At 41.1% G+C, this 20,340-nt stretch overlaps 1 protein-coding gene across 1 annotated transcript; it reads right to left on the reverse strand.

Moving 5' to 3' along the window:
• Nucleotides 1-4,263: 4,263 nt before the first annotated feature.
• LOC139450587 (uncharacterized) lies at nucleotides 4,264-12,260 on the reverse strand. Its single transcript, XM_071232342.1, has 4 exons — nucleotides 12,195-12,260; nucleotides 11,516-11,615; nucleotides 5,661-5,815; nucleotides 4,264-4,709 (listed from the first exon to the last, which is right to left on the reverse strand). The coding sequence occupies exons 1-4, from the start codon at nucleotides 12,244-12,246 to the stop codon at nucleotides 4,591-4,593; spliced, it is 426 nt and encodes a 141-aa protein (XP_071088443.1). The 5' UTR covers nucleotides 12,247-12,260; the 3' UTR covers nucleotides 4,264-4,590.
• Nucleotides 12,261-20,340: the final 8,080 nt, after the last annotated feature.

The raw sequence follows: 20,340 nt of genomic DNA on the forward strand, positions 1-20,340 counted from the left end.
CAGTGGATTTATATCTAAACAGAAGTCCTCTGTCTGGTTTACAGGAGAATCCTCACATTAATCCATCCTTACATTAATCCAATCACACACCAAATAGCACTGCTTATTAGCGCTGAGTAGAGTACTTCAGCTAAAACAATACGTGCGCGCTGGCTCGTGTCGGCCTTTGATGCAGTCGCAAAGAGCAAAGACACCGTGTTGGGTGGTGTCTGTGTGGACTTGCAGGTGTGATCAGTGATGACATAAGTGAGTTGAACGCTTGTCTTGACCCCAACAGTGCCAATTCACAGGATGTAATCAGTGTTTGAATGACATTGTTTATATACTTGTTACAAGTGCTGCTCAATAAACATTGATGTGGAATACATAGTTGTTTGTTTTCAGGGTATGTCTAAGTTGGTTTTTCTGCTATCCAAAATGTCTTATTGTTGAAATAAATCCGTTGTTTAATAATGCAAGCAAAGACCACTCGCATTTTTCGCATTTAATTCACGCTCACATTAATTTCACGTTTTACAGTACTGCCTTGGGAGAGTTGTGTATCCAACTTGTTCTTGTCTGGCTAAACTGATAAAAGATACGTTGTTTAATAAAATATATTTTAAAACATTTATATTTGGTAAGAATAACAAATAACAAACAGGTAATGAAGCACAAGGGTAGTGAAGCCAGATATGCAGTATGTATCAAAGGGATGATACAGTTGTGACAAGCGGATGCTAAATAAAATTGTCTATTGCTTAATCAGATCTTCATAGACAGACGAGATATATTACCCTTGATCTCTATTGATCAAAGGTTTGTGATGGCGGATTTCAATAGCTTCTGAGAGTTCTCTTTTGGTGATGGGGCGGTCGGGTAGACTAGTGGTTAAAGCGTTCGCTCGTCACTCCGAAGACCCGGGTTCGATTCCCGACATGGGTACAATGTGTGAAGCCCCTTTCTGGTGTCTCCCGCTGTGATATTGCTGGAATATTGCTAAAAGCGGCGTAAAACAATTAAATCCTGTGACTGCCATCGGACTTTGAGTATGAGAATTCGAAATGCGCACAGGACCACTTAGGACGGGACGTTGTTGTTGTTGCATTAAGTGTTTAAGAGGTCGCCTTCTGCCTAGGCAATTTCGGCTGACCTGTCCCTCTTTGGGACTCCTGTGTGTGAGAAGGGTACACATATCTATTGTGAGTTCGGTGTTCAGATAATTTCTGTTTTTGCGTTGATATGATTTCATTTTTATCCTTGGCTGCTCTGTTTATATACGTTCGTGCAGCTGTCCATCTCTCAGAAATAGAGTTAGTTTGGCCTTCGCTATTGCATCTCTTGGCTTTAGGAGATCTATGACAGATAGCGGATCTAACTGCAATTCTTGTTTTAACCTAGCCCGGGCTGGGGCATGGTCTTGACATTCTAGGACGGGACAAACACACGATCTTTTAAATAGTATGACGCGGCCAGTCAACCGACTTGCAGGGCGTGTTACAAACACACAGCGACTGGCTAATCAGGGTGACGAGTCGAGTGTCATCGCAGGGGATTGTTTACGTGGAAATAGACAGACCCAACCGGAATCGGGTAGTGGCCATTCGTTTTTATTCTCGGAGCACACGGCTTGCACGTCAACAACTCGAGTTATCTCCCTTGTCTCACAAACATTAAAAGTCCGGACAGAATACAAAACCGGTATTTCAGGAACCCACAGACCTTACATTCAAGGTATTAGAAGGATGGGTACTACCGGCACATCAGCTAGATTCCTCAACGAATAAGGATGTTATGTAACATGTTTAATACATATGATAGCCTCACGTTAAACAGGGGGCACGGGTGGCCCAGTCGTCTAAGGCGCCACGATTCGCTGTGCAGAGTTGCGTCCCTTGGGCACGCCAGAAACCTTCGAATCCCGGTTCACCCCGATTATGTTTCTAGGTTTGTCAGCACTATACCCCTGCTCGTGGGTTTCACCGAAGTGGTAAACGTTTGAGACCTGCACCATTTTGGGCTTTCCTCCCACATTAAGCTGACACGCCGTGATATAACTGGAATACTGTTAAAAGTGGCGTTAAACCCAACTCACTCACTCACACTCACGTAAAACGTGCCAAGACGTGTTAGGCAGATATCACCATGTTCTTATGTACATACACGGGGTAAATATTTAGCGCTAACACGAATGCCTTTTATCATCCAAGCACTTGAAGGGCAGTACTCTACCAATGACCTAGTGGGGAGACCGCCTCCGTGGTCTAGTGGTAGAGCGTCCGCCCGGAGAGCGGAAGGTCCGGGGTTCGATCCGCGGCCGCATCATACCCAAAGACAATAAAATGTGGTACTTGTTGTTATCCTGTCTGGCGCTCGGCATTACGGGGCTAAAACAAGGACTGGTCGGCTCAGAGTCAGTATACTGTGTCTGAGTGGGGTATTCATGTTAAACTGCGGCATGGTATCTCAGTGGGCTAGCACTATGAATCGGCATCAGTCCACACACACACACACGTGCATGCACGTCGCTATATAAGTGCAATAATCTTGGACGCGACGTTAAACCCAATTTCACCTCACCTCACCTCACCTCACATAGAGGGGGCGTTTGAAAAGCATCAAGTTTGTTTGTTTGCACGAAGTTATAGATTCGAGAAAAAACGACTTTATCTAAACCTACTTAATTGGCTGTGTACAACGCAAGTACTCAGAGAGGGCATTTTTTAATTTGATGTGGTTAATCAAACACACTGACAGGGACATGCTTGAAATGTCTCAACCTGTTGTTCTTTGACATAGTGGTATTAGCTTGTGGACAATAAATGAAGAGGGGCACGGGTGGCCCAGTCGTCCAAGGCGCCACGATTCGCTGTGCAGAATTGCATCCCTTGGGCACGCCAGAAATCTTTGATTGTGGGTTCGAATCATGGTTCGCCCCGATTATGTTTCTAGGTTTGTCAGCACCATACCCGTGCTCGTGGGTTTCACCGAAGTGGTAAACGTCTGAGACCTGCATCACTTCGGGCTTTCCTCCCACATTAAGCTGACACGCCGTGATATAACTGGAATACTGTTAAAAGCGGCGTTAAACCCAACTCACTCACTCATAAATGAAGATGGCGTATATTTTAGCGATATTACACCGTGCTATCTTCGACCGCTCAATTAAAATGTTCAAAATGACAAGTGACCATTGATGCTCGGACAGATAGGACGGTAAGGCACGGTGACACGGTTGAGTACGTTTCACCATGCCCCTACTGCGTGAATCGTTGGTTATTTATCAATCTCTGGATAGTTTAGTCCAGAATAATTATTTACATGCTGCAATGCTGCTGTGACGTTTAACAACAAACAAACAAAGAAACAGACAAAAAAACGATTGATTATTTTAAACCGATGTTTTCAGTGTCATAAAAAAAGTTACATGGCAAGATATTACATTTGTGCCTGTTCCTTAACCTTAACCGTAACCTTTTAACCTTAACCCTAATCCTTTTAACCTTAACCCTAACCCTAACCACTGGATAGTTCGGTCCAGAATGATATTTACATGCTACAGTATTGCTAGAGCGTTTAAAGGGTTACATCGGAAGATATTTCAGTTTCGCCCCTTTCTTAACCTCAACCTTAGCCTTCTCACCTTAACCTACGTGACCCCTTATGGGATGTCCTTAACCTGTCTGTGTGTTCTCAATAATAATGTGTTGGAGTCATCCTTTGTAGTTATATACTTCTCAAAAGAACTTAAGGATCAGTCGATGCTTTCATATTGCTACAGTTAATCTGTCGTGGCCAAATGTCTGGCCCAAGCAAACCAGTCACTGAAAGAACGGATCCATACAAACATGGTACGATGGCCAAATCGTTAGGACCGTACCATTCGATACCCGGCTCCTTGACGCTGTTTAAACAGTATTTCAGTCAAAACAAGGTAAAACCTGGGTGACATACATTGCATAATTTATGTACGTTTGCGTGTCTGTCTGTTTACTGACAGCCTCCGTGGTATAATGGTAGAACGTCCGCCCGGAGAGCGGAAGGTCCGGGGTTCGATCCCCGGCCACGTCATACCAAAATACGTTGAAAGATTGTACTTGTTGTTAACCTGTCTGGCGCTCGGCATTAAGGGGCTAAAACAAGGACTGGTCGGCTCGGAGTCAGTATACTGTGTCTGAGTTGGGCCAACCTTGTCTCGGAATAACACAAAAACAGAGACATGATATTTATAAAGAACATTTTATTGTGATAAATGCGATCTACAATGAACACATAAAAGCGACACTTTGGTTTAGATATGAGATCTTAAATAATATTTATGATAATTATATTAATCATATTTTTATCAAAATATTACATGTATGTAAAACATTAGTTTGTATGGTAAACAGTTGTAAGATGATTATAAATCCATGAATTTCTTTAACAAAGCATTAAATATATGTCAAACATTACATTTTGTGTATTATATACATGTCAATCAGATTGATCTCATTTCCAGAAAAGACCTGTTTGATGATTATCTTCCAAGGACGTGCGTTCAGCGCCGTGCAGTCAGCATTCCTCCTTTTTAGCCATGTGGGTTTGGCACTTTCACTCATCAGTAGTGTGCTACACCTTGTTAGAGTAGGCTGGAGGGGGTCCCGGATAGGGTGGGGTTGATGCAGGTCCCGGGTAGGCAGGAGGATCAAATTGTGACACCATCTGCTGGTTACTGAAGCCGTACTGATCTGAAAATGGTCATATTCACATCGATATCAAATTGCATTATTAATAATAAATTCATTTCATCGTTTTATCTATTCAAGTTTCAGTGTTTGGCTTCAACATTTTTTTTCAAATTTAGTTTGGATTCTTTTATCTGGCAGATACGAGTAAGAATTTCAATAAAAACACTTTGATGTTTTTATTATGTTATGTGGGGTGCACTTGGTCCCCAGTCGTCTTAGGCGCCTCAATTCGCTGTGCAGAGTTGTTGCCCTTTGGCACCAGAAACCAATGTTTGTGGGTTCGAATCTCTGTTCGCTCCGACTATGTTTCCGGCTAAATCAGCACCATCGGTTTCACCAAAGTGGTGAATGTCTGAGACCCGCATCACTTCGAGCTTTGATCCCACCGCTTATGAAGCTGACACGCCGTGATAAAGCTGGAATACTGTTAAAAGCCACATTAAACCCAACTCACTCACTCACTATTATGTTATGCTTAGTAAGCAAGTGATGATGATTTGTTTTGTTTGTTTGTTTGTTTGTTTGCTTGTTCAACGCCGCACTCAGCAATATTCCAGCTATATGACGGTCTGTAAAATAATCGAGTCTGGACCACACAATCCAGTGATTAATACCATGAGCATCGATCAGTAAAACGGGATCCGGTGGTCAGGCTCGCTGACTTTTGATGATGAATTTGGTTTAACACAGCTTTCTACAGAATTTCAGTCATATCACGGTGTGCCAACCAAATGTGCAAATGTGCAAGGGTGCGAAGTGATGCAGGTTTGAAACGCTATACCAACGATATATAAACGATATGACCGGGCATGGCACCGATAAACCAAGAAACCACACCATGACGAATCTGGGATTCGACCCATGATCCTAGTTTTTTGACACGCCAATCTCTAGACGGCAAATTCCATGCCCCCTTGTAATGTTTAGCGTAGTCACGTGGATCATCCTTACTCTGGGTGCTCCCAACCACTGCAACGGAAGGCGCCCCGACCGTCTGTATCACAGTGTGAGGTCTCCGGTTGTTATTTGCATAAGCACGTCGACAACATGCGCCTATGACGCTGAGGACAACTGTCAGGCATGCGCAGATGATACCAATACCAGCTCTGAAATAATAATAATAATAATAATAATAATAATAATAATAATAATAATACACGTTCTCCGAAAGGTTCTGGGTGGGTTTGAAGTCCCATTCGCTGTCTGGGCTGCGTGTAGAGGGGGCAAGGGCCCTGAGCTGATGATGAGCCTAACCAGCCTGACTGTGCCAGGATCACCCAAACCCTCTTTGCTGCATTTTGAAATTTTAGTCTGTAAATAATAATGATAACAATAATGATGATAATGATGATGGTGTGTTGGGGCCGATAAGCACTATATTGGGGTACGGGCACACAGTGCATCTGTTTAAATTTAGATTTGGCATTTGTCCATGAAGTACTATTCAGACACTAAATACCCGTTCTTGTCGATTCGGCCGCCTCCATGGTCTAGTGGATAGAGCCTCTGCCCGGAGAGCGGGAGGTCGGTGGTTCGATCCCCGGGCGAGTCATACCAAAAGACATTTAAACATGGTATTTGTTGTTACCCTGCCTGCCGTCGTCATTAAGGTAAAAAAACAAGGTTGGCTCGAAGTTAGTATTATGTTCCAGGTATTAAGAAGTATTTTGTTCAAGGCATCAGAATTGAAGTGTATTCATATATTTTTCAAATGAAAACAAATTCTTTCTTCCTCTTATTAAATTGATTGTCCAAAATCTTCGAAGCAGTTGAGCTATAATTTGCATTGACAATGAAACGAATGGTCTCCGAAGGTAGAAAATCATAAAATGCTATGTATATCCATTACTTCTCCTATGCCTACGTGTTCTCATGGATAGAGAGGGTCTGCCGGCGTCCTACCAAATGAAGTGGGAAGATGGTACTTGTTGTTACCCTGCCTGGTACTCGGCATTAAGGGGGATAGAACAAGGAGTGGTCGGCTCGGAGTCAGTATACTGTGTCTGAGTGGGGTATCCATATCTAGCTGCAACATGGTATCTCAGTAGGATAGCACACACAAATTAGTCATTCTGTTATTTGTCCAGACTAGTACAAGCGCGCGGGCACACACACACACACACACACACACATCAATGCATGTCGTTACATACGTTTAATAATCCTGAACGCGTGTTAAAACCCATTTCGGGGCGGTCGGGTAGCCTAGTGGGTGAAACGTTCGCTCGTCACGCCGAAGACCCGGGTTCGATTCCCGACATGGGTACAATGTGTGAAGCCCATTTAAGGTGTCCCCCGTCGTGATATCGCTGGAATATTGCTAAAAGCGGCGTGAAACCGTACTCACTCACTCACTAAAACCCATTTCACCCAGCACGGGTTACAGTTCCGTCCCAGCTCCCCTTGCACGGTGAGTGATGTTTGTGGGTTTAACCCTGCTTTGAACAGTATTTCCGTTATATGGCGGCCTGTCAGTTCATGTATGGACAAAACCCGAGGTGATACAGCTACTTGACGTTTACCACTTTGACGAAACCAACACGAACAGTTTGGTGCTCACTTAGTTGGAAACAACACCAGGGCCCCGCTCCACAAAGCGGTCTTAGCGCTACGATGACTGTAAGCCTATGTTAAAGTGAGGAAGTTACGATCACCTTAGCGCTAAGATCGCTTTGTGGAACGGGGCCCTGGGCGCATCAGGGATTCGAAGGTCAAGGTTTCTGGCACACCTACGGGACGTAACTCTGCGAGGTTCTTTGCCCAATTGAATAGTCCATTTTGTACGCGTGGATTGTGTGCATGTGACATGCTAAATCATTAATGATAAACAGCAGTAGGTCCGAATGTTGAGATTGTGAGGCTTGTGTGGTAGACGAATTTAGATAATATACGATTTTGCGACTTTTCAGTACACATTAATCCTGTTTTGTCACTTTTCAGACCAGACAATATTGACATTTTACAAGGTTTATTGAAAACACAAGGAACAGAGTCACTTATTGTAAAGTCTTGCAGTCCTAAAGTTCACATGAAGATTAATATACATATTATGATTTTTGTGTCAAATATCTAAGTATTCACCTAAATAATTAGTATGTTAATGTATAAAAAGTCCAAATGGAGTGAATTATAAATATTTTTAAAACTTAGATGGTACATTCATTTCCAAGAGTAAAGACCGCCTCCGTGGTCTAGTGGTAGAGCGTCCGGATAGCGGACGGTCCGGGGTTCGATCCCCGGCCGCGTCATACCAAAAGACGTTAAAAGATGTGTTGTTACCCTGTCCGGCGCTCGGCATAAAGGACTAAAACAAGGACTGGTCGGCTCCGAGCCGTGTCTGAGTAGGGTTTTCATGTTAAACACACACACACGTGCATGCACATCGCTATATAAGTGCAATAATCTTAGACGAGACGTTAACCCAATTTCACCTCACCTCCAAGAGTTAAGGTGTTATGTCAGTTTTGATAGGCTTTGTCATATGACCTTTTATATCCACTTTTATATCGTACCAGTAAAAAATACCTGTGTATCTCCCTTTATCAGGACGGTTCAGTTTCCAGTGAATTATCAAATCTCCGGATTGACGAATCGTGGTTTAGAGTAATGTCCCTTTACTTCTATTTTGTTAAGCTCCTCACAGAGATGATAGGTCACCACAACCATGCTCGCAACCGACGGGCCATTATGTTTACAAACAAGTGGACCTGTGAAGATTCCGGGGTAGAATAGGTCTTCAGCAACCCATGCTTGCCGTAAAAGGCGACTATGCGACTAGCGGGATCGGGTGGTCAGGCTCGCTGACTTGGTTGATACATGTCATCGATCCCAATTGCGTGGATCGATTCTCATGATGTCAATCACTGTATTGTCTGGTCCAGACTCGATTATTTTACAGACCACCGTCATATAGCTGGAATATTGTTGAGAGAGGCGTTAAACAACAAACAAACAAATACAAACAAGTGATGACTGCCGTGACGCCGAATGCTCTTACCCCTGCCAAATTACATTCTTTGTTTGTCAATTTGAATTTCGGTTTCATTACAATTATGTTACTGATATAGTAAGAATGTAAGGGTGAAGTTGGTTGATTTTCCGTTAGTCAGCAGTCTCGAACCAATCTGATTAAACATACAAAAGGGTAATTTTATCTGGGAAATATGGTCAGTCGTAAACCTTTTCGAAATTGACTATGATGGCATTCCAAAAGACATAAACAAAAGTACAAAAGATACTGCATTGGGGTCAGGGAAAGTGTCTTATCATGGCCGCACCCACACTGGTGGCAGCGATGTTACCGAAAGTGTCGCGCTGGTCATGGTGAGGAGCTTGTTACATAGTGTTCACACAAAGATCTCCGGAAGAAGGGAAAGACGTCATCCAGTTATCAACCGGCCACGGAAACCAGTCAAGGTTGTGTTTAGTCCTCGTCAAGTGTCCTTGACCTCCCCAATATTTGTCGAATTGGCTTTATATTGACCTTGACCTTGACCTGTCTTAAATACTTATTATTTCATTCAGTATACGATCAGTTCAATTTACAAGAAGAAGGATTCTACCAGAAATCATCTCAAGCAATATTGTCATTCATGACCAACTCGTGTTATTCCGGGACAAGGCGAATAGCATTCGTGACCAATTCACTTTTTGCGACCGGGTTCCGTATTAGCGCAAACGGGCATACAATCGACCGGTGATTCGGTAAAGACACACCCAATGATATAACCTTATAGGATTTTTAATGCAAGGATTGACAACAATTGTATCTGAAACTATTTTTTTTATCAGGAATAATATATTCCATTATTTTCTTAATTATATGCAGCCTTTACTAAACATATTTAAAATAATAATAACCCTAAGCGAAGCAGCTGATCGCTATTCTCGGGTATTATTTTTTACATGGAACCAGTCTGACCAGTCACCGTCAAGGCTCACGCGCACGTGATCGCGTGATCGTGAGAATTTCATGTTGACATAGAATCGTCAAACAAAAACAAATATGACTCAAAGTATGTCATTTATGATATATGTATCCATTCTCTGTCAACTAAAGTTCGTTTCAAGGCGTCAATAGCGGTATTCTGACCGTGGTTGCTGTTAATAACGGTGAGTTGTGCGATCTTCCGATCGCTTCACACACGATTTCGCCGAAATTAATAAAAACAATATGTATAAGGAATTTTGTCATGAGTTGCATAATTGAAGGGAAGTAACTCTTCCAGTAAGAAGCTGGTTTCAGTTATACGGAAATTCGTTTATACGGACGAATTGTGAAATGACGCAAGTGTCCGTATAAACGAGGCACGACTGTACCTAAAACAATTGTCAACTCGTTGCGTTATGGTTCACATATATTTCCCCACATATCATATATATTTCAGATGCAATTTAAAGCTCATCTGGACATGCGGGATTATGATTGAACACATTTAGCTGTGTCTTGGGTATATTTTTAGATGCAATACATATGTATAATCAAAAATTATTTCTGAGGGATTCTTTGACGAAGAACTTGAAATCATACGCGCATTCTGATTGGTTTGTTGTATTTTTGCACATAACATTCATCGATAGTGGGACGAGTCTTCTTGCAGGTTACGGAAAGGGGCGAGTGGTGACGAATGGCAAAATTGTATGTCGGAGTGTAGTAAGTGTTACTGTATAATATTATTAAACTTGGCTAACTCTCAGCTAGGTTGGCCCCGCGACTCAGCCGCCGAAATTAGCTGTACAGCGAGTCAGGATCCATTGTCACGAGTCAGGATCCATTGTCCGTTAGTAGAAAATGATCCTTTGTTGTCAGAGGTGAGTGAGTATGGTTTTACGCAGCTTTTAACAATATTCCAGCAATATCACGGCGGGGGACACCAGAAATGGAATTCACACATTGTACCCATTTCGGGAATCGAACCCGGGTCTTCGGCGTGACGAGCGAACGCTTTAACCACTAGGCTACCCGACCGGCCCGAAATGGGTTTTAACACGCGTTCAGGATTATTAAACGTATATAACGACATGCATTGACGTGTGTGTGTTTGTGTGTGTGTGTTTGTGTGTGTGTGTGTGTGTGTGTGTGTGTGCGTGCGTGCGTGCGTGCGTGCGTGCGTGTGTGTGTGCGCGCGCGCTTGTACTAGTCTGGACAAATGACAGAATGACTAATTTGGGTGTGCTAGCCCACTAAGATACCATGTTGCAGTTTGATATGGATACCCCACTCAGACACAGTATACTGACTCCGAGCCGACCACTCCTTGTTCTATCCCCCTAAATGCCGAGCACCTGGCAGGGTAACAACAAGTACCATCTTCCCACTTCATTTGGCAGGACGCGGGCAGACCCTCTCCATCCGTGAGAACACGTAGGCATAGGAGAAGTTATGGATATACATAACATTTTAAGAAGGAGACAATTAAGAATATCTTCGGAGACCATTCGTTTCATTGTAAATGCAAATTGTAGCTCAACTGCTTCGAAGATTTTGGACAAGCAATTTAAAAAAAGAAGAAAGAATTTGTTTTCATTTGAAAAACAAATGAATACACTTCAATTCTGATGCCTGGAACAAAATACTTCTTAATACCTGGAACATAATACTAACTTCGAGCCAACCTAATGTTTCATCAAGGTGGTGGACCTCTCATATGTCGACACTGAAAGGTCGCGATACAACTGAAATATCGTTCCAGGGGTTGTTACACACACACACACACACACACACACACACACACACACACACACACACACACACACACACACACACACACACACACACACACACACACCATTGACCATTGACTTACCCATTACTCAAACAGCAGTAAACATACAACGAATCCTCACAACATCCGAAAATACAGGTGATTGATTCGTAGGCCCCGTAGCAAGTTTCGGCAAGCGCACCTGGAGAACAAACAAATAACAAAGACGCGGTGTAATCTCCCTCGAAAATATGGCTTGCTGGATCTATCACTGAGCCAAAGCTTGCCTTTTTCCAGGTAAAATCAGACATAAATCATTACATAAAGTAGTCCAAGTTACAATTACCATAGACGACGTTAACGAACTGTTACAATACGTTAATATATCGGTATGTCGTAAATGTAAAAGTGCCATTTGGTGTTAACAAAATGCTTGAACTGTTATAGACTTGGTCATGACATTAGTTGTCAACTACAGTAAACTACGGTTATAACGAACTCAAAGGGACTACTAATTTTAGTTCGTTATAACCGTAATTCGTTATAAGCATATATACAGCATACCTACAGCATACAGTCGGGACTTAAAAGTTAGTTCGTTATATCCGTTAGTTCGTTATAAGCGTGTTCGTTATAACCGTAGTTTACTGTATGTACACAGTGAATTCCATGCAAATGAGGAACTCCCTGAATACATGTTCGTGAACGTGGTCCATTCTGAACTTGCCAAACATCTAAATGACCGTTTTCCCTGTGAAATGAATATGTAACATTTACATACCTATAATACAGCTAAGTAAAATCCATAAGGGCAAGAGAATATTCGCAGCCATTTTGAACACTGACGACAAACATGTTCGTGAACGTGGTCCATTCTGAACTTGCCAAACATCTAAATTACCGTTTTCTCTGTGAAATGAATATGTAACATTTACATACCTATAATACAGCTAAGTAAAATCCATAAGGGCAAGAGAATATTCGCAGCCATTTTGAACACTGAGGACAAACCGAGTGAGTCAGGTTCCTGATAACACGGCTTTATGTGTGTGCTGATTGTCAAATTGGGTCTGGCGTGTCTGTGTTTCCACGAAGGTAAAGATATCGCAAGGAAAACACTGGCCACATATTTCGAAACTTGGACGTCATGCAATTCGGGTTACATTGCGCAATAATGAAGTTTCAAGCATTTATTTTATTTGCTCATCTCATGGGTGTGTTTTGTGCAAACAAATTTTTGCATAATATTTTGTTTAAGTATGTATGTATGTATGTATGTATGTATGTATGTATGTATGTATGTATGTATGTATGTATAACACGTCCCATTTTAATTCTGGAAACCCAAAAGTCCAGAAACTCTACGCTCTTTGCCCAGTCTCGGTTAAAGGTATTTACAAAATTAAACATGCCGTTTTCATGGGAACATACCAAGGAAGAAAAAATGAAAAAAAAATTGTTTAAAAACTCAATATTTAGACTATGTCGCCCATGGGCCTGCCCATGGGCGAAGTGTGGCCCATGGGCCTGCCCATGGGCGAAGTCTGGCCCATGGGTAGGCCCATGGGCAGGCCCATGGGCGAGAATATGTTCCTTTACTTAAAACTCATGTTTTTGTTTCGCAAATACATTTAATGTATTCATTCAAGTATCATGACACAAAATTTAACTCATTCTAACTTAATTCAACGATTTTTTAGCGATATTGAAATATTTCGTCCATGGGCGAGAAAAAGGTTTGGCCCATGGGCGAGAATATGTTCCTGTACTTAAAACTCATGATTTTGTTTCGCAAATGCATTAAATGTATTGAAAGAAGTATCATGACACAAAATTTAACTCATTTTAACTTAATTCAACGATTTTATAGCGATATTGAATGGGCGAGAAAAAGGTTTGGCCCATGGGCAGGCCCATGGGCGAGAATATGTTCCTTTACTTAAAACTCATGATTTTGTTTCGCAAATACATTAAATGTATTCATTGAAGTATCGTGTGTGTGTGTGTGTGTGTGTGTGTGTGTGTGTGTGTGTGTGTGTGTGTGTGTGTGTGTGTGTGTGTGTAGTATATATATATATAACGCAACATTTTAATTAAGTTTCATAGTCATATACGGCAAATCTTTAAATTAATGCGTCTCCAAATTAATACGACAGCAGACCCATACCCAAAAATCCGATGTAGATAGATAGATAGATAGATTGCGCAACATGCATATTGTCAACAGGAAATAACCATAATTATAGTTAATCTTTACGATAAGATACAGCGCTCCCACAACCTGACCACTACCCACCCTATCACGCAGAACATTTCTATGTGGCAATCCCCAGAGAAGATTCATAACGAACGAAAAAGTTATATCACGTTTCTTCTATTCCTAAAAATACATTGCATTTGTGAGTATACCAGCACAGAACAATGTACACGGATGATACTGTCACGCCTATTAGTTTGTTTGTTTGTTTGTTTGTTGCCATAGCCTACTCAGCAACATATGATCGTGGCCTGTAAAGCGACGCCCATGAGGTACGATGACATGCATCAACTAAGTCATTGAATTTGACCACCCGATCCATTTGGTCACATCCAACGACCGGCGTAGGTTTCTGGGGACCCATTCTAACCCGAAATCCCGGAGTTATTATTTAACACTAAAGTAAAATTTGAAATAAAAACTGCAAAAACCTTTCCATGAGAAAAAGAAATCCATTTGTAAATTCCGTCCATATCACGAACATGTGTTAGTTAGTGATGGCACCAGGTGTTCGCCAAAGGATAAGCGAATCCTGCCCCACCCGCCACAAACACATGCAAAGACAAGTCGACTGCCAATTGAAGAAAAACATGGGAATCTGTGGCATAAGTCAATACAGGGAATTGCATTGGACATCATTATTGTAACTGATGCGTTGAATTTGAAATGTCATCCACATTTCCACCAACCGCCTCCGTGGTCTAGTGGTAGAGCGTCCGCCCGTAGAGCTAAAGGTCCGGGGTTCGATCCCCGACCGCGTCATACCTAAAGACGTTAAAAGATTGTATTTGTTGATACCCTGTCTGGCGTTCGACATTAAGGGGCTAAAACAAGGACTGGTCGGCTCGGAGTCAGTATACTGTGTCTGAGTGGGGTATTCATGTTAAACTGCGGCATGGTATCTCAGTGAGCTAGCACTATAAATCGGCATCAGTCCGGAATAGTACAAGCAGCCACACACACACGTACATGCACGTCGCTATATAAGTGCAATAATCTTGGACGCGACGTTAAACCCCATTTCACCTCACCTCACCACATGTCTTTGCCTTGAATTTTATAACCTTGGTCGAACAACTTTTGAGTGAGTGAGTTGGGATTTAACGTCACATCGGCAATATTTCAGCCATATGGTGACGAGATCAATTGATACATCAATAATTAATACATTTTGACAATTTAAAAACCTGTCGACAAAGGACAGTAAAACAAACTAGACTATCACAGATATGAACATAAAACTAGCATGGAACTGTAAAAAGATGTAACAATACTCAAGATATGATAAAACCGGGATATTGATCGTCAACCACTGAAGATAGATCACCATACTGGGGACCATGGGGACTTACAGAACGAGTACCTTTGCTACCTGCATGGACTAACAACTTTTGAACAAGAGTTGTATGAAGCTCTTTGACATCTTAGTAGAAAGGGCGTGCCTCAGTAGCTGATAAATGTAAAGGCAAGAGTTGCTCAAATAGTGCTCGACATAAAGGGAAAGTTGACTATTGGAAAGTGAAAGGGAGATGGCTACTTGACTTTTATTGAAGATATCCGATAATTGACATACCCGGAGCTTAAATTAAACTTCTTTGCATACTTGGCTTATGCCGAGGGGAAATTCCGATTCATATGCAGAAAGAAACAGATCAAGTAGGAGGAAGGCTAGCACACTTGGTGCCCATATGGGGATGCCAACTTCTTGTCTAAATGTCTTACCGGCATATATGACACAGATGCTGCCACTTTTATCAACGAGTGTTGATATATTTGATATCAAAAGACACGAGGGTAAGATTTTATTTATCATCCAACATCATTCTTCCAACTTTTTAAATTTGTAGATAGTAATTAACAGTGTCTTCAGTGTAAAAAGTACTGCTCACAGCTTCAATATCAGATCCATTAGTGATGTCATTTGATTGTGACGTCATGGTAACTAGTGACGTCACAATGGTCTGCAAAGCATTGTGATGTAATTTCATTGCAGCGATATCTACAGTGTAGATATCGCTTGATCTCATCCAAGCGATATCTCCTGTGGGAGCCAGTTTTGGGTGATAAATGTATGTAATTCCTAAAGATGGTTTCTCTCATTCACCAACTTTTAGAAAGCCTCGTTCTAATCGTGACAGATTAATCACTCGTGTGTAGATTTTTCGGTAACAACCGAACACAGTGGTTAATCCTCTATGTAATTCTTAAAGATGGTTTCGTTCACACGATTAGATAAAACTGCATTGCCAACTAGCATCAAGTCAATATTTACAATAATGCAATAAACATGTACTGTCTGTTTTGGGTAAACACAATTTTTTCAGGGTGATCCTGCATGAATTAAGAATCAACCCTCTACAAGGGGAACCATTCCACTTATCAATGTTTAGATTGAGTGCTGCTAGCAAAACCTTGTACACTGCAGCACTCTCGGTATGATTATTTGGTGACTGAAACTTTATCACATTCTCAATTATCCATATCAGAAAAAGAGTATCATTGGTTTGCAGCGCACGTAAAAGATAGAGTATATTGAGTGGCAACTACGCCACTCTTGAAAATGTCTCCTTTGACCCCGTTTCGAGATGTGGGGAACATGATATTTCACTCGACACAGTAAATATACAACTTATCATATACTTTTTGTGTCGTTGTCCTCCGGAAAATTAAATTATTTCCTTACAATGTAAAACCTTGAAATGTAAATTCTCCCCACCTCACACACAGGGACTTTCACTACCCCTTGTATTTACGAATTTAAAAAGTAGTTCCGTGTTTGCAAAATCTTAAAAAATATAAACAAAAGTAAAATAACATATTTAGGATCATGAAAATTCTTTATCATACATTTACATATGATCATAATATTATACAAAATCAACTTTAACAACAAATATTCTTGAAATGTAGGAGACCGCTTTTGGGAGCGAAATAATACACGCTGGTCAAGTAACAAACGTGCCGCTTTGCGAAACGAACAGTCTCGATTGACGAGTTACATGAGAAAGTTACAGTTTATAACGATGGGTTTCAAGAGAAAAACGGCAAGAACCGATATTAACTCCATAAATGACATTCTATCATTATTTTGCCTTGTCAATGTGGAACTAACGTAAAAAGGACGTCAACAGTTTGTGAACGGACACTTACGATAAAGGGAGACAATCTGCTGGGAGGTAACTCTTGTATGACAAAAGTTCTGTCAAAGTGTTATGTTCATTGCAGTGATATATCAAGTGTTATGTTCACTGCAGTGAAATATCAAGTGTTATGTTCACTGCAGTGTAATATTAAGTGTTATGTTCACTACAATCAAACCATCACTTTTCGCAACTCCAGAAACTCCGCCATTCACACTGAAGTATATAAATACATTTTGATTCGAAAATCTGTCACACGCGAGCTTTTCCCAGTTTCATTCGGTACATTGAGACCTTGTTTTTATACATTCATTAGTATTTCAGGGGGCACGGGTGGCCCAGTCGTCTAAGACGCCGCGATTCGCTGTGCAGAGTTGCGACCCTTGGGCTCGCCAGAAACCTATGATTGTGGGTTCGAATCCTGGTTCGCCCCGATTATGTGTCAAGGTTTGTCAGCACCATACCCATGCTCGTTGGTTTCACCGAAGTGGTAAACGTCTGAGACCTGCATCACTTCGGGCTTTCCTCCCACATTAAGCTGACATGCCGTGATATAACTGGAATACTGTTAAAAGCGGCGTTAAACCCAACTCACTCACTCACTCACTCAAAGAGACGCAACCCAACTAACACATTTAAAATAGAATCATTTATAACATTCTCAAATTATCGGCATTATAAGAGTATCGTTTGGAGCGCACATAAAATTCTTTTATTCGCCCCTACTTTCCACACAAAGCCTTCTCCCGTTTCAATCAATGAATGAACGGCAGTCTACAGGTTACACACAACCAAATGTTTTCCCATAGACTTCTATAGTAACGTTATAGCTTTTTAAAAAATAACTAGGCATTCAACAGCCATTACATTTACATATGTGCACAGTCTGGCCTTAAAGCTGCAATAAAAACACAAATTTTGGCTAGGTTACCCAGCTCCTTTTCCGAGTACAGGAAGCTGAACACACCAACCCCAGTTCCGCACCAAATATCACCTGCTTGAAAATATCTGTGCTCACATAAAGCACAAGTCATCTTGTTCAAAAAGTCAGCACCAAATATTGAAAAATATGGACAGTTTGTATTACTGGATGGATGTGCATTTAAAAGACATAAAAATCTTACACAATATCATCCAATCACAGCCTGCATATGTCTCTTGATCTGTACTGATTTAGTGTAGTAGAACCTCAACTAACCAAACTGACAAGAAAATCATTTACATCATTTTCAAATCGTTGTACCATGAGTCTCATTCGCAGTAAATTTACAGGTTAATGTTGAAACACATGACAGATCGGGGTTGTCAACTTTCTTCGTGTGTCTGGGGTACGGAGAATGTAAACATCAATATTGGCAGTCATTGACAGTAGTGATGTGTGAGGTTGGGGTTGAGGGACTCCATTATTTTAGGTATTATTTTGAGATTCGTTTCATCGGGGTCCACATGTGAGACGATAATGAACAACGTCCCAAGCTTCGGAGTAGGAAGACACTCATTCAACCACTCTTCATCTTGAGGTAGTACAGTCTGAAAGCGATTAATCCAAGTACCACAGAAGATCACAAACCCACCATGGAACTGAACACGGCACCCTCAACGGCATCATTGTTGAAACTCATTGCTATTACAAAACATATCGCATACCTCGACATATTTACGATGTGATACTGATTGTTGTAGTCAGGCTGGGAAAAAGAAGAAGAAGCTATTTAATACACATCTGACAATTTAAAACAATTAGAAATAATATACGGAAGCATTTTAGGACCACTTGCTTTTTTCTTGAAATTGAAAGATATTAGGTTGACATTTCAAGATACTATGTTGAAAGTTCAAGATACTAAGTTGAATTTCAAGATACAAAAGCTGAAATTTCAAGATGTATAAGTTTAAATTTCAAGATAATGATCTTGAAATTTCAACTTAGTATCTTGACATTTTAACTTAGTATCTTGAATTTTCAAAAAGAAAGAAAAAAACAAATGACCCTGAAAGTTTTCCGTACAAAAGCATGAAGAACTATTGAAGAAACTAAACGAAAAACTTGAAGAAAGCTTGTTTCCAAAATAGATCATAGAATAAAGTGGGGAATATGATCAGAAGCATCAAAGGAAAAGGATCCACAACTTAACAATGTTAATCCTTAATCCTTAAGCGTCCTTGATATTAAACTGAAGGTCGTTTCAAATGCCAGACCAACAAACTCTGCCCCATCTCTATAGAACACTGATTGGAACTGAACTTGTTGAGGCTGTTTCATATAAGGTCCAGGTCATAACTCGTACATACAAGAGCTTAACAACATCCACCACAAGGGTCTTAGACTGTGTCAGCGTGCATTTGGAACTTTCCCTGCTGAAAGTTTGTTTGTTGAAGCTAATGAGCCTTGTCTTCATATTAGAAGGATAAAATTGGCACCTCAATTGTTGAATGTCCGTTTTCACCTATTGGCTTGACTCTAATGATAGTTTGCCTGAAGAACAGAATGGCTTTTGTGCTAAACGATTGGTTGGTTTGTTGTTTTATGCCGCACTCGGTAATATTCCAGCTATATGACGGCGGTCTGTAAATAATCGAGTCTGGACCAGACAATCCAGTGATTGACATCGTGAGCATCGATCCACGCAATCTGGACACGATGACATGCATCAACCAAGTCAGCGAGGCTGACTACCTGATCCCGTTAGTCGCCTCTTACGACAAGCATAGTCGCCTTTTACGGCAAGCATTGGTTGCTGAAGATCTATTCTACCCCGGATCTTCACGGATCCCGTAACATTATGGATATTTGTTCACCAGAAAATCGAGGATGATATCGACAGATATGTATCAGTGGGTGAGGTGAGGGGAAAAGATATTTAAAGACGCCTTTAACTGCATTTACATAGCAACGTGCGTGTATTATGCGCCCGCGTGGCTGCTTGTACTAGCCCGGAATAATGCCGGTATTATACTGCTAGCCAAATGAGAGATCATGTCACTTTATAACATGGATACCCCACTCATAAACGGTATACTGACTCCGAAACGACCAGTCCAACACGTATCATCTTTTAACGTGTTTGGTATGACACGGCCGGGGATCGAACCAACGACAGTCATTAAGATCACGTGGGTCACAGATGATCAGTCGTTACATGTAGTAACTGTCTGGAAGTCGATTAATGCGATCATCTTGGGTATTGGGGTGGTCCTTTTGTAGATCAAGTTTGGATGCGTGTCAATACCTTGTACACACTGTAACGTTTTGCCTTTGGTTAACGAGACCGTTTATACTGATCGATTAGAGAAGTTTATATTTAAATTGTACTCATATTTCACATATCGACAAGTGATTCGGTAACAAACAATCATATTGATGTGTAGAAGTTAATTTTAATCATAACACGTCACTTGTATTGTATGTGTTTGTTCATGTTGACCAACTTGGCTTATCATCACTCTTGTCGTGTGTTGACATAACCCGTGGACACTATGCATATGTTTCGTTACATTTTCCACCGCAGACAATCAAGACACTATTTTTC

The sequence above is a fragment of the Haliotis cracherodii genome, unplaced genomic scaffold, assembly GCF_022045235.1.
Source record: "Haliotis cracherodii isolate W230 unplaced genomic scaffold, xgHalCrac1.p SCAF_8, whole genome shotgun sequence".
In the NCBI taxonomy this organism is placed as follows: Eukaryota; Metazoa; Mollusca; class Gastropoda; order Lepetellida; family Haliotidae; genus Haliotis; species Haliotis cracherodii.